Raw genomic sequence first — 15595 nt, 5'->3', positions numbered from 1 at the left:
CTAGCTGCAAGCAGGTAGGTTTGCTTATCTCCCCTTAGTCCCACGTAGCAGTGAGTCTGTTGCCAGCAGAAGCTCACTGAAAATAAAAAACCTAATAAATACTTTCTTTACTAGTAAGCTCAGGAGAGCCCACTAGGAGCACCCAGCTCTGGCCGGGCACAGATTCTAACTGAGGCCTGGAGGAGGGGCATAGAGGGAGGAGCCAGTGCACACCAGATAGTACCTAATCTTTTCTTTAGAGTGCCCAGTCTCCTGCGGAGCCCGTCTATTCCCCATGGTCCTTACGGAGTTCCCAGCATCCACTAGGACGTCAGAGAATATATATATATATATATATATATATATATATATATATATATATATATATATAATATCTTTCAATATAGTGCTACACTCCTCATACATGTAGTTGAGTGGTAGGTCCTGCCCAGTGTATATGTGTAGATAAAGCACATGGAGTGCAGCGGAGCACCTACTAGTGTTCAACAGTTTTCAGAAATGTTTTGGATATTCTGATTAAAACCACTGGCTCCCTCAGGATTTAATGAAGGATTTGAAATTGCCCCTTCCTCTGAAAAAACGAACTCCTTGCAACATCATTATAAACCATTTTAATCTCTCTTTCTTTTCACTTGTTCACTCACTTATTACCAAGACATACACATGTGTTTCTATTTATGTACTATTTATATTCTTTTGCACTATGTCAGAGCTTGCTTTTTACTTCGATAGGATTTGGCCATAAAAAGTATTCAAAAGGCCTATTGACTCCAAGAAAATGGAGACCGCCATTAGGAATACTATGTGTTCAAGTAAGTCCATGCGTTTCACAAAACAACATGGCCGTGCGTTCCAGCCATTAAGATTATGAGAGGCAGATAATGGCCGTGCATTCCAAATTAGAACGGACTCCAAGGACACTAACTTTTGACTTTAAAGAAATCTTGCAATGGGAATAGCTCTCATCATCACACTTAGAGGATATCATCACATAGTTACAAAGAACTACAGGTTGTATATTCCTTTTCCAAAATGCTTGGGACTAGAGGTATTTTGGATATCGGATTTTTCCGTATTTTGGAATAATTGTATACCATAATGAGATATCATGACGATAGGACCCAAGTCTAAGCACAGAACGCATTTATGTTTCATATATACCTTATACACACAGCCTGCAGGTCATTTTAGACAATATTTTTTATAACTTTGTGCATTAAACAAAGTGTGTGTACATTCACACAATTCATTTATGTTTCATATAGACCTTATACACACAGCCTGTAGGTCATTTAATACAATATTTTTAATAACTGTGTATTAAACAAAGTTTGTGTACATTGAGCCATCAAAAAACAAAGGTTTCACTATCTCACTCAAAAAAGTCCGTATTTCGGAATATTTGGATATGGGATACTCAACCTGTATAACTATTTACTGCATTATCATCGCCGGACTAAGGGGCAGATGTATTAACCCGAAGAAAGGCATAAGGAAGTGATAAACCAGTGATATGTGCAAGGTGATAAAGGCACCAGCCAATCAGATCCTAACTGTTAATTTACATATTGGAGCTGAAACACTCACCCAGGACTTCACATAGTGGACAGATGAGCTGTTTTAATACTTTTATCTTATACGTTTGTTACCTGCATTTGCTACTGGATTGTGTACATTAAAATTGTGTATTTTTTAGCCTGCTCTTAAAGTGTTTTATTGGGACTGGCATGGTTCCTAAATAAGAGCTGGTATGCCAATTGGATCGAAACCGTACACACTATGTTATATTCACTTTGTTTCTTAATTTATGTAGTCCATACTTTTGACTGGTACTGTACACACACACATACATACAGTAACAAAATGGTCCAGCTCTCTCCAATATCATGCCATACTGGCGGGTGCCCGCATAAAAAATCAATATAGCATTCGGATGTGCTGCACTCCAGGCGACTTAGTAAGATGGCTCTACATGTGCATAGATATAGTATATATATATATATATATATATATATATATATATATATATATATATATATATAGATATATATATAGATATAGATATATATATAGATAGATAGATAGATAGACACACACACACACACACACACACATATATACGCACGGGTTGAGTATCCCTTATCCAAAATCACACATTTTGCGATTTTTGGTTCCCCTACTGAGATAATGACACATATACATATACATATACTTGTATATAATATATCTATATATACACATAATATATATGTCATTAACTCAGTAGGGGACCCAAAAATAAGAATTTACTCACCGGTAATTCTATTTCTCGTAGTCCGTAGTGGATGCTGGGGACTCCGTAAGGACCATGGGGAATAGCGGCTCCGCAGGAGACTGGGCACAACTAAGAAAGATTTAGGACTACCTGGTGTGCACTGGCTCCTCCCTCTATGCCCCTCCTCAAGACCTCAGTTAGGAAAATGTGCCCGGAAGAGCTGACACAATAAGGAAAGGATTTGGAATCCCGGGTAAGACTCATACCAGCCACACCAATCACACCGTACAACTCGTGATACTATACCCAGTGAACAGTATGAATAACAACTGAGCCTCTCAAACAGATGGCTCCAAACAATAACCCTTTAGTTAGGCAATAACTATATACAAGTATTGCAGACAATCCGCACTTGGGATGGGCCCTGAAAATCTATGTTTCCAGGACGGCTGGAGTCAGGAAAACTGACTCGCTATTTATCCTGTATGCGCCCAACAAGCTGGGTGCTCCTGCTTCAAAGCAATCTATTGCTCGCTGGATCTGTAGTACGATTCAACTTGCACATTCTGCGGCTGGACTGCCGCATCCTAAATCTGTAAAAGCCCATTCCACGAGGAAAGTGGGCTCTTCTTGGGCGGTTGCCCGAGGGGTCTCGGCTTTACAACTTTGCCGAGTGGCTACTTGGTCGGGTTCAAACTAGTGATGAGCGGATTCGGTTTTACTCGGTTCTCAAAACAGAATCTTATTGGCTATCCAAAACACGTGACATCAGTGAGTCAATAAGATTCTGTTTTGAGAACCGAGTAAAACCGAATCCGCTCATCACTAGTTCAAACAAATTTGCTAAATTCTACAAGTTTGATACCCTGGCTGAGGAGGACCTTGAGTTTGCTCATTCGGTGCTGCAGAGTCATCCGCACTCTCCCGCCCATTTGGGAGCTTTGGTATAATCCCCATGGTCCTTACGGAGTCCCCAGCATCCACTAGGACGTCAGAGAAAATAAGATTTTAGCCACCTGTCCGGGGGAGCTGTCGGCAAGGCAGATTTGAGGAAACGGCGAGGTGGAGACGTCTCGAATTCCAGCTTGTACCCCTGAGATACTACTTGTAGAATCCAGGGATCCACCCGTGAGCGAGCCCACTGGTCGCTGAAGTTCTTGAGACGGGCCCCCACCGTACCTGGCTCCGCCTGTGGAGCCCCAGCGTCATGCGGTGGACTTAGAGGAAGCGGGGGAGGACTTTTGTTCCTGGGAACTGGCTGTATGTTGCAGCTTTTTCCCTCTACCTCTGCCTCTGGGCAGAAAGGACACGCCTCTAACCCGCTTGCCTTTCTGGGGCCGAAAGGACTGTACCTGATAATACGGTGCTTTCTTTGGCTGTGAGGGAACATGGGGTAAAAATGCTGACTTCCAGCTGTCGCTGTGGAAACGAGGTCCGAGAGACCATCCCCAAACAACTCCTCACCCTTGTAAGGCAAAACTTCCATGTGCCTTTTAGAATCTGTATCTCCTGTCCACTGCCGAGTCCACAATCCTCTCCTGGCAGAAATGGACATTGCGTTTATTTTAGATGCCAGCCGGCAAATATCCCTCTGTGCATCTCTCATGTATAAGACAGCGTCTTTAATATGCTCTACGGTTAGCAATATAGTGTCCCTGTCTAGGGTATCAATGTTTTCCGACAGGGAATCTGACCACGCAGCTGCAGCACTGCACATCCATGCTGAAGCAATAGCCGGTCTCAGTATAATTCCTGAGTGTGTATATACAGACTTCAGGATAGCCTCCTGCTTTCTATCCGCAGGCTCCTTTAGGGCGGCCGTGTCCGGAGACGGTAGTGCCACCTTTTTTGACAGACGTGTGAGCGCTTTATCCACCCTAGGGGATGTCTCCCAACGTGACCTGTCCTCTGGCGGGAAAGGGTACGCCATTAGTAACTTTTTAGAAATTACCAGTTACTTATCAGGGGAAGCCCACGCTTCTTCACACACTTCATTTAATTCATCAGATGGGGGAAAAACCACTGGTAGCTTTTTCTCCCCAAACATAATACCCTTTTTTGTGGTACCAGGGGTAAGATCAGAAATGTGCAACACATTTTTCATTGCCGTAATCATATAACGAGTGGCTCTATTGGAATGTACACTAGTCTCATCGTCGTCGACACTGGAGTCAGTATCCGTATCGACATCTGTGTCTGCCATCTGAGGTAGTGGGCGTTTTAGAGCCCCTGATGGCTTTTGAGACGCCTGGGCAGGCACGGGCTGAGAAGCCGGCTGTCCCACATCTGCTATGTCGTCAAACCTTTTATGTAAGGAGTTGACACTGTCGCGTAATTCCTTCCACATGTCCATCCATTCAGGTGTCGACCCCGCAGGGGGTGACATCACATTTATCGGCACCTGCTCCGCCTCCACATAAGCCTCCTCATCAAACATGTCGACACAGCCGTACCGACACACCGCACACACACAGGGAATGCTCTGACTGAGGACAGGACCCCACAAAGTCCTTTGGGGAGACAGAGAGAGAGTATGCCAGCACACACCAGAGCGCTATATAATGCAGGGATACACACTACACACAGTGATTTTTCCCCTATAGCTGCTATAATACAGCTATAATGCACAGTTTGCGCCTAAATTTAGTGCCCACCCTCTCTTTTTTACCCTATTGAGCCTGGAAACTGCAGGGGAGAGCCTTGGGAGCGTCCTTCCAGCGGAGCTGTGAGAGGAAATGGCGCCAGTGTGCTGAGGGAGATAGCCCCGCCCCCTTCTCGGCGGACTTCTCCCGCTTTTTTCAGGATATTTTTGGCAGGGGATTTTACACATATATAGTCTTACTGACTATATTATGTGTTTTTTTGCCAAGCTAAGGTACTCTTATTGCAGCCCAGGGCGCCCCCCCCAGCACCCTGCACCCATCAGTGACCGGAGTGTGTGGTGTGCATGGGGAGCAATGGCGCACAGCTGCAGTGCTGTGCGCTACCTTAATGAAGACCGGAGTCTTCAGCCGCCGATTTCCTGGACGTTCTTCTTGCTTCTGGCTCTGCAAGGGGGACGGCGGCGCGGCTCCGGGACCGGACGACCGAGGCTGGGCCTGTGTTCGATCCCTCTGGAGCTAATGGTGTCCAGTAGCCTAAGAAGCCCAAGCTAGCTGCAAGCAGGTAGGTTCGCTTCTTCTCCCCTCAGTCCCTCGTAGCAGTGAGTCTGTTGCCAGCAGATCTCACTGAAAATAAAAAACCTAAATATACTTTCTTTTCTAAGAGCTCAGGAGAGCCCCTAGTGTGCAACCAGCTCGACCGGGCACAAAATTCTAACTGAGGTCTGGAGGAGGGGCATAGAGGGAGGAGCCAGTGTACACCAGGTAGTCCTAAATCTTTCTTAGTTGTGCCCAGTCTCCTGCGGAGCCGCTATTCCCCATGGTCCTTACGGAGTCCCCAGCATCCACTAGGACGTCAGAGAAAATGTGGTATTTTGTACATATTAATCAGGAGTTCAAAATCGGTGTGGCACAAGCAGATTCACTTACCTGTCTACAATTTCATTGAGAATCAGATTTGCAAGGTTGCTATCTACATTTCTTAAATTCTTCATATCTTTTTTCCTTAGGCCTGTAGTTGGTGTTGTTGGCTTATTATTTGGTCTAGTATTTTTTCCTCCAGCTACCTTTAAATGAAGAGAGGAAAAAAATTGTAAGTAAAAGAAATAAATGAAGCAATGTCACCAGAGGAGTTAGCTATTGCAGGCTCCATTCTATGCTGTAGACAACACAGTCAACTAATACAACCAAAAGTAAGCTTCTACGGAGCACAATGAAAAATAAATATTGGTACTGATAGAGCTACTGTATATACAGACAATACATGTTTCTCCAGCAATTATCTAAATCGGTAGCTTTCAACTCCAGTCCTCAGTAACCCCCCAACAGGTCACGTTTTCTGGATTTCGTTAATCATGCACAGACGAGTAGGACTATTTTGCTGGGTCAGTAATTATTTATATCACCTGTTTCCACAGACAGAAATCCTGAAAACATAACCTGTTAAGGGCACTTGAGGATTGGAGTTGAGATCCACTGGTTTAAACGAGCAAAAACGCCAAAAAGGTAGAAATTTGCTCAGTACATTTATACGCAAAAACATTCTGGGTAGACTGGACTCCAATCAACCCAGAATGTTTCTATTAATAAATGTTATATTTTATTAAAACTTTTTTTTTTTACACTATTGGGGAAAATGTTTCCTTCTTATTCTGAGGAATCTGGATAAGAGCCAGCAAAGAGGGAGGACGTGTGACTGTCCATTGTGCTTTAATATAGCTGAATGCCCCATTGTCTACTTTCACTTGTAAACCACCTGATTTGGTAGAAGTCCACAAATAGGAAACTGACGAGATATCGGACTAATATCTGTTACAGAGTTACACTGTATTATTTTTGTGTGTCTATATGTTTTTAAGGTTTAGTACCAAACATCGATCCCACAAAGACCAGCCATTTAAGGCTTCATAGCCTGATGATCTGGGGAAAACCCTTTTTTTTTCTATTGTTTATGAAGTGTGGGTGACACTTTTTTATTACTGGGTCTATGGGCTGCTGTTTGCACATGAATGGACACTATGGGCTGGATGTAATAGCTTGCGAGACGGCTGTACTCGTACGTTTTTTTAAAGCAGCAAAGGTTTACAATGCAAAACCTGGTTGGTTTTGCCTTGTAAACGTTTGCTGCTTTAAAATCGTATGACTTCGGCCGGAGTCTCGGAGCTCCGGCCTTCTTGCAAACCATTACATCCGGCCCTATCTGTTATTTTTTGACATTTGAGTCCCATACACACCAAACGAGAAAGTGAAAGATCTCGCTCAGAAGGGCCGATCTGAGCGAGATCTTTCACAATCTCGTCCAGTGTGTACACTCAATGTCGTTAACGATGCGCGCTCCCGCGCATCGTTAACGACCCCCTACCTCGTCTGAACATGGACAGAAGAGGGAGGTCCTCGTTAACGACAGCCATGGCTGTCATTTCCCCTGTCTCCCCCAATCCCCCCCATCGTCGCTGCCATCCCCGCCGGCATCGGCAAGTGTGTATGCACTTGCCGATATCAGCACCCCGCCGCCGCCAGTATCGGAGTCGGCGGGGATCGCCTAGTGTGTAATAGGCCTTGCCGAGGAAGGTTTTCTGGTGCAGAGCATGGTTTTGACAACCGAATTAGCGAAACCCCAGGCTCCTGGGATCGAGGTTTCAACCGTTAAGGCCAGATGGGCGATGTCGGGGTGCAGACACAGACCATGAGATACTAGAGAGTAACATAGTAACATAGTTGTTGAGGATGAAAAGAAAAAAAGAAAAAAAAAAGAGTTTGTCCATCGAGTTCAACCTATAATTGATCTACTGCTATGCTCAGAATTTACTTTTACTGCCCCAGATTAATAAATAATAATAATAATAAATTATTATTAAAGGGTATATCCTTGGATGACCCTTTCTGCTAAAAATGTGTCTAACCCTTTCTTAAACATATCAATTGAGTCAGCCATTACAACTTTCTCTGGCAGTGAATTCCATTTCTTTACAGCCCTCATTGTGAAGAAACCCTTCACAATGAGGGCAGGAGAGGGAGACATCACGGGGTCGCGATGAATAGGTTGTGTAGGTTTGTATACCAGTTCTGCCTAGGTCAGTCTGATGCAACAACGCCTTTCTGCTTCAACTTGAGAAGGACCTGCGGAATGAGAGTGATCAGAGGAGAGATGTACGCTAGTAGGAACATCCACGGAACCGCCAGTGCATCCACTACGAAGGCTCCCGGGTCTCTGGTGTGGGAGCTGTAACTTGGAAGCTTGTGGTATCTCGAGAGGCCATCAGACAGACTTGCAACTAGAACAGTTTGAGGCGCAGAGACCACTCGCTTGAGTGAATGTCCTGCCTGCTGGGAAAGTCTGCCTCCCAATTCTGGACTCCCAGAATGTAGACTGCTGATATGGCCAGAAGAAAGCGTTCCACCCAGCAAAGGATTACGCTGAATTTTTTCATGGTCCAGTGACTGTTGGTACCTCCCTGATGATTGATAATCTACCGCGGTTGTGTAAGCTACTGCTGCCATTGTCTGACAGAACTTTCGCCACCTTGTACTGAAGGAAAGCTCAAGCCAGACACATCCATGCATGTGTGCATTCACGGGAAGGGTGGTGGTTGGGAGGGAACCTTCCTGCTTTTTCCCATCCCGAGGAGGGAGTGGGTAAAAAGAAGAGATTTGTTTGGAAAACAACAGGGAAATCCAATTGCACGCAGGAAATTTAAAAACCCTGTGGCTTAGTCAGTAATTACTCACTTTCCAAAGTGGGGTCATGCAGCGTCGGGAGCCGGACCTCTGCAGCAGCATTGGGTATGTGAGGTATGTGGAGTGTGTCTAAGCATGCACAAGAGTGTTGTGCGTGTATGCATGCGAGTTTCCCCGTGTAATCCCACCCCGCTTTCGTCGGAGCAGACGAGAACTACATCTTCTAGCAGCCCTTGCACCTACAAGCACACCCAGAGCCTCCCAACAGCCCCCTCCCCAGTGGCAAGATGGAGGGGAGCCCAGGACACAACCGGACAGATTACCTTTTTTTTTTTTTTTTTGTATCCGGACTATAGATCTACACTAAAAAGGTCTACAATCAATAGGTCTACCACTAATGGTAGACATGAATTAGGTGGACAGGGTTAAAAAGTTGACATGTAAAAGGTCGACATGGTCAAAAGGTCGACACCTTTTCTTTCTTTTTTTCAACTTTTTCATACTTTACCATCCACGTGGACTACGATCGGAAATAGTAACCTGTGCCGCGCACAGGGGTAGTGGAGCGAGGAACCTTGCCTGAAGCATGGTGAGCTAAGCAAGCTATGTAAGGGGACGTAGTACACTTAAGGGACTTATTTGTGGCAAAAGAGTGACAAAGCACCCCCCCCCAAAAAATTTTTTTTTTTTAAATATAGCGTCTACCTTTTTTGTGTCAACCATTTCCATATCAACCTTTTGACCCTGTCAACCTTTCCTATGTCTACCTATTTTATGTTGACCTTTTGACCCTGTCAACCTAATGCATGTCTACCATTAGTGATGACTGTAGACTTTTTTTAGTCCAGATCTAATAATCCACAACCTATTTTTTCACCACGTGCAGTGGGGTTTTCCGCGCTAAAAACCCTGCAACCATTTTTTTTTTTTTTGGATACCGCGGGTATCAGGAGCACACATACTAATTGTAATTCAAAAATGGGTGCAAGGTACATTTTTTACCTCACTAAACCTCACGCTCAATTGGATACCCTCACAAGAATTTATGATAAGGGTACAACCAAGCTTCTGCAAGAGATCATTTAGCCAAGGAGAGGGAGGAAAAAACGCTGGCTTTCTTGTTCCATTTAAAGATGGGCACTTCCAAAGACATAGGGGTATATGCAATTGCGGTCGAATTCCCGAAATTGGCGAAAAACTGGACTTTTTCGCCAAAAAAAAAAAAATAGTCAACGCAATTCAGTACTTTCCGTCAAAAAAACGGACTTTCAAAATTCGACTTTTTGAAATTCGACTTTTGTCAAATTCGACTTTTCTGCAATGATATAAGTGCTGCAATTCGACCAAAGTATATTCAATTGAAGTTTGGAAATTCGACAACAGTGCTTTTAGACAGTAAATTCGTCATTTTCAATCCGCCACACTTTGGTGGGTGAAACTAATAATAAAAATTTAAAACATGTTTTTTTTTGGTGTTTTTTTTATTGGTAATAGCATATCTATTTATATTAGAAGGGATTAGGTACTTGGTTTGTCTTTTTTGGAGGCACAAGTATTTTTTATATATTTTTAAAAATATTATTATTATTTTTTTAGATGGAATGGTAAAATCCCGGTAAAAAATGGCGTGGGGTTCCCCCTCCAAAGCATAACCAGCCTCGGGCTCTTCGAGCCGGTCCTGGTTCTAAAAATCCGGGGGGGGGAAATGACAGGGGATCCCCCGTATTTTTAAAACCAGCACCGGGCTCTGCGCCTGGTGCAAAAAATACGGGGGACAAAAAGAGTAGGGGTCCCCCGTATTTTATACACCAGCATCGGGCTCCACTAGCTGGACAGATAATGCCACAGCCGGGGGTCACTTTTATACAGCGCCCTGCGGCCGTGGCATTAAATATCCAACTAGTCACGCCTGGCCGGGTTACCCTGGGGGAGTGGGGACCCCTTCAATCAAGGGGCCCCCCCCCCAGCCACCCAAGGGCCAGGGGTGAAGCCCGAGGCTGTCCCCCCCCATCCAAGGGCTGCGGATGGGAGGCTGATAGCCTTGAGAAAATGTAAATAATATTGTTTTTTCCTGTAGTACTACAAGTCCCAGCAAGCCTCCCCCGCAAGCTGGTACTTGGAGAACCACAAGTACCAGCATGCGGAGGAAAACCGGGCCCGCTGGTACCTGTAGTACTACTGGAGAAAAAAAAAACCAAATAAAAACAGGAGACCCACACCTTGATAGTAAAACTTTATTACACACCTGCCGACACACACATACTTACCCATGTTGACCCGCCGACTGCCACGTCTCCTGATCCGACGATCCGGGGTACCTGTGAATCAAATTATACTCACCTCAATCCAGTGTCCAGATATAAATCCACGTACTTGGCAAAAAAAAAAACCGCATTTACTCGAACCACGGACTGAAAGGGGTCCCATGTTTACACATCAGACCCCTTTCCCCGAAAGCCGGGACACCACGTGACTGCTGTCACCGAGGTCCCTTCAGCCAATCAGCGAGCGCAACGTCCTGGCACTCTGCTGATTGGCTGGACGTCTGAGCTGTCAGACAGCGCCTCGCAAAGCCTCTCCATTATACTCAATGGTGGGAACTTTGCGTCAGCGGTGAGGTCACCCGCGGTCAGGGGCTGACCGCGGGTAACCCCACCGCTGACGGCAAAGTTCCCACCATTGAAAGTAATGGAGGGAGCTGTGCGATGCGCTGTCTGACCTCAGACGCGCACAGCCAATCAGGTGAGCGCCACGGAAGTAGCGCTTCCTGATTTGCTGAAGGGACCTCAGTGACAGGAGTCACGTGGGGTCCCGGCACATTCGGGGAAAGGGGTCCCATGTGTCAACATTGGGCCCCTTTCAGTCCGGCATGGTCGGGTATGCATTTTTTTTTTTTACCAAGTACGTGGATTATCTCCCGGACACCGGATCAGGTGAGTCTAATTTTTTTCACAGGTACCCCGGATCGTCGGAGACTGTGGCAGTCGGCGGGTCAACATAGGTAAGTATGTGTGTGTCGGCAGTTGTGTAATAAAGTTTTACTATCAAGGTGTGTGTCTCCTGTTTTTATTTGGATATTTTTTTTCCAGTAGAACTACAGGTACCAGCGGGACCGTTTTTCTCCCGCATGCTGGTACTTGTGGTTCTCCAAGTACCAGCTTGCGGGGGAGGCTTGCTGGGACTTGTAGTACTACTGGAAAAAACAATATTCTTTCACATTTCTCAAGGCTATCAGCCTCCCATCCGCAGCCCTTGGATGGGGGGGGGACAGCCTCGGGCTTCACCCCTGGCCCTTGGGTGGCTGGGGGGGGACCCCTTGATTGAAGGGGTCCCCACTCCCCCAGGGTACCCCGGCCAGGGGTGACTAGTTGGATATTTAATGCCACGGCCGCAGGGCACTGTATAAAAGTGACCCCCGGCTGTGGCATTATCTGTCCAGCTAGTGGAGCCCGATGCTGGTGTATAAAATACGGGGGACCCCTACTCTTTTTGTCCCCCGTATTTTTTGCACCAGCACCAGGCGCAGAGCCCGGTGCTGGTTTTAAAAATACGGGGGATCCCTGTCAATTTTTCCCCCAGATTTTTAGAACCAGGACCAGCTCGAAGAGCCCGAGGCTGGTTATGCTTTGGAGGGGGGACCCCACGCCATTTTTTTTCGGGTTTTTCCCGTTTTTTCCCGTTTTTAAAAAACCGGATCAAAATCCGTCAAATCGGACGTTTTTCGGCCGCGGGACTGTCGAATCCGTTTTTTATTGCATATGGTCAATTTCTGCACCCACTTGCCGAAATTAGCCTGTCGAATTGTGTCAAGTTGAAAAACGGCCGATAATTTGCCGCGATTCGCCGCTAATTGCATATACCCCCATAGAGGCATCCAAATCCCTAATGAGTAAGGTAGACTGAACGGATTTTACCACGGTGTCGACGTTCACTTGGGCTACCCACGTGTCAGGAACCAAGAAGGAGTCGACTTCTGATGGTTGGGACAACTTCTCGTCCATATCTGAGGTGTCTAAATGGGAATCACAGCCTCAATAAAGAGGCGTAGAACTATCCCAGCAGCGAGCCTTGCATTTAGCTGATGGCTCCAGCATGTGTTGTAAGGAGCTGGAGACTTGCACCAAACCATGGATTGAATGGGACAAACCCTGAACCCAGGCTGGCTCTGAGAAGGCCAGTTGTGGGTCCCCGAGAGAAAAAGAGGCTTGTTGAGGACCCCTGGTAGCTGCTGAGGAGGACGTGGGAGCCCGGGAAGCTGCTAGCTGAGTTGCCAAGTCATGCACAGCAAGCAACAGGGAGGCTGGCCCATTCGTGCTCTTATGGGGGCACTACTTCCGAAATGGACTTATTCTGTATCTCCGCAGAATACCGGACACAAAGGCCAGTGTGATCCTGAGCTGCACAAATAATTTTTTTAACAGGCTTTGCAGGTATAAGCACGCAGCACAAGAGCACTCCTCTCCAAGGAAGCCTTAGCAAAGGTTCCCTTGAAAGAAAGCTTTACTGAAGTGAAATATCACACAGACACACAGTAAATAAAGTGGTGTGGGGTCAGGAGCACTGAACTGAAAGACTACAAATAGATGAATAAGTGATATAACACAATAAATACTTCAAGTATATCCCAAGTAGAGTGTAGGACTACAAATAAACTAATAAGTAGGCGCCGTAAGAAAAATAACAAATACCTCACTTCTGTAGAAGTATGTAGGCTATTAACAGAAAAAAAAGTAGAGGATCCCACACAGAAACTTACTTTGCACGTAACTAAGAAATCAACATATAGCCATAAATCCCTTTCAAGGATAATATTTCTGGTTGGTGGTGCTACCAGGAATCATGTGCACAGTACTACAAAGGAAAAGATAGAAGACGACTCTTTTGCTGGGGCACTCTTAGCGTTAATGTATACGAGTACTTAAAACTTAACTTTTAATAAAAGTTTATTTTAAAAGGGTTTTTGTGTCTCAAATAATCTTCTATACACCCTCCTGAAGTCACCTAAAAACATAACATTTTTAATAAGGTAAAATTTGAGCATCCATTACGGACAGCAAACAAACAAATTAGAAATAGAATTCTATCTTCCATTGAGTAAAGACCTCAGCTCTTAGGGGTAAATTTACTAAAGCTTCTAAAACATAGCATTGGCGATGTTACCCATAGCAACCAATCAGATGCTGTCTATCAGTGTCTATTGCCTTTTAGAAATGATAAACCGCATCTGATTCGTCCCTATGCTCAGGTTAGTTTCTGCCAATATTAGCCTATAATTCCATATGGCAAAAGATAGAGACGGCAGCAGCAAGGACAACCGCACCTGAATGAGCCCCATTGTGTGCAAAGGGGTAGATTTACTAAAGCTTTTAAACATTAAAAGTGGTGGTATTGCCCATAGTAACCAGACTGTAGCTATCACTTCTCTACTGTATCCTAGAAAATGATAGAACCTTATGGGTTGCTATAGGCAACAGCAGCACTTTCTTAAAATTGCACTGGAACCCAGGATACACAAACACGCATACATAAGAAAGGCACTTGTATACATTTAGAAAACTGGTAGAGAATTTGAAGGAGCGAAGGAAACTTGATAATGTAATAATGTATCATTTGTACCCAGCAGTTCTATATTGTATGTAAGGTCTAAACTGATGATTTGCTCATATGGAAGAGTAGCTGGTTATCTATTCTTACTGGATACATTTATATCAGTGTGCATTACCGCTTTCACACTTACATAAAAATCCCAGGTTTTTGCACGTGAACGCGCCTCAACCCAGGATTTTGGTATGTGTTAATGGAAACAAATTTACCTTGCTCTTTACCAGGGTCTGGCAGAGACCCAGGAAATTGTCGGCTTGCTAGATCCGGCAAATTGCCGAGTCGCATTTGTGAAAGGGGTATCTGTGACTCTAAGGAAATTATACATATGGTGTGTACGACCAAGTCTCACTAAGATATCTGCTCAGGATCAATTAATACATGGTCATTTAAGTATCGGCATCGCTGGTATCCATCCTATTTCAATTTAAATCACCCAACCACAATGAATAATTTTGTATTCCAGTCCACATAAGTAACAAAGGCTATCCTGTTGTAGGCCCTAGTAACAGTGAAAAATGTGAAGCATACTGCTAAAATGAGAAGTTTTTAAATCTACAAGTTCTCCCCCCTCACATACCCTATTCGCCGTTGTCTGAGAACTGGGTTGCCGATGAGAAGAGGATGGAGGCGTGCAGTTTGGTATCCTAGGTGGATTTGAGGACACAGCTTTATGTAGAACCTTTGCCCGAGGGAGGGAGTTGCTGGTAATGGAGGTTGGGTCTTTCTTTTTTGGAATCGCACCTTTTTCTGAAATTAGAAAATATGAACAAAAGAAAAAGAAAAAAAAGTCACTTTACATACCATACTAAATCACAAATATTCCAGCTTGCCTTAAAAAGATCGTCTGCTACTATTCAACATAATTTTAAATTTTTTTCCGTACAATATTGATAAAGTAAACAGAAACAATGATACTAGCCCCGCAGAACACTGTACCTTGTGATGAATGTAAGCCTCAGGTGGAGGTAATTTCAATATTCTGCTATTAAACAATCTATAAAGTCATGAGGAAATCTAACCTTCCAATAGTAATCCTTTGGATGACATGATGGAGGGTAAGACAACTTACTGAGGAAGGAGATACATGAAACACATGCTACTGACAAAATAGAATACTCACTTAAAACTCCTCCACTAAGATAAGGAGTTAGAATGAAAAAAATAAGAATTTACTCACCGGTAATTCTATTTCTCGTAGTCCGTAGTGGATGCTGGGTACTCCGTAAGGACCATGGGGTATAGACGGGCTCCGCAGGAGACTGGGCACTCTTAAAAGAAAGATTAGGTACTATATCTGGTGTGCACTGGCTCCTCCCTCTATGCCCCTCCTCCAGACCTCAGTTAGGGAAACTGTGCCCGGAAGAGCTGACATTACTAGGAAAGGATTTGGAATCCCGGGTAAGACTCATACCAGCCACACCAATCACACCGTACAACTCGTGATAACTATACCCAGTTA

At 44.7% G+C, this 15595-nt stretch overlaps 1 protein-coding gene across 4 annotated transcripts in view; it reads right to left on the bottom strand.

The window, feature by feature from the left end:
• Positions 1-15595, bottom strand: part of SPAST (spastin) — a 169783-nt gene that overhangs the window by 45089 nt on the left and 109099 nt on the right. For all 4 annotated transcript variants that reach the window (XM_063917818.1, XM_063917819.1, XM_063917816.1 and 1 more), the window contains 2 exons: positions 14714-14883; positions 5785-5921 (listed from right to left, as the gene is read on the bottom strand). In XM_063917818.1, the coding sequence (XP_063773888.1) occupies positions 5785-5921; positions 14714-14883 (307 nt within the window). The remainder of the gene's footprint in view (positions 1-5784; positions 5922-14713; positions 14884-15595) is intronic.

Source organism: Pseudophryne corroboree, chromosome 4, assembly GCF_028390025.1.
Source record: "Pseudophryne corroboree isolate aPseCor3 chromosome 4, aPseCor3.hap2, whole genome shotgun sequence".
Classification (NCBI taxonomy): Eukaryota; Metazoa; Chordata; class Amphibia; order Anura; family Myobatrachidae; genus Pseudophryne; species Pseudophryne corroboree.
The sequence above is the reverse complement of the archived record's forward strand: the minus strand, read 5'-3'. Positions and strand labels throughout refer to the sequence as shown.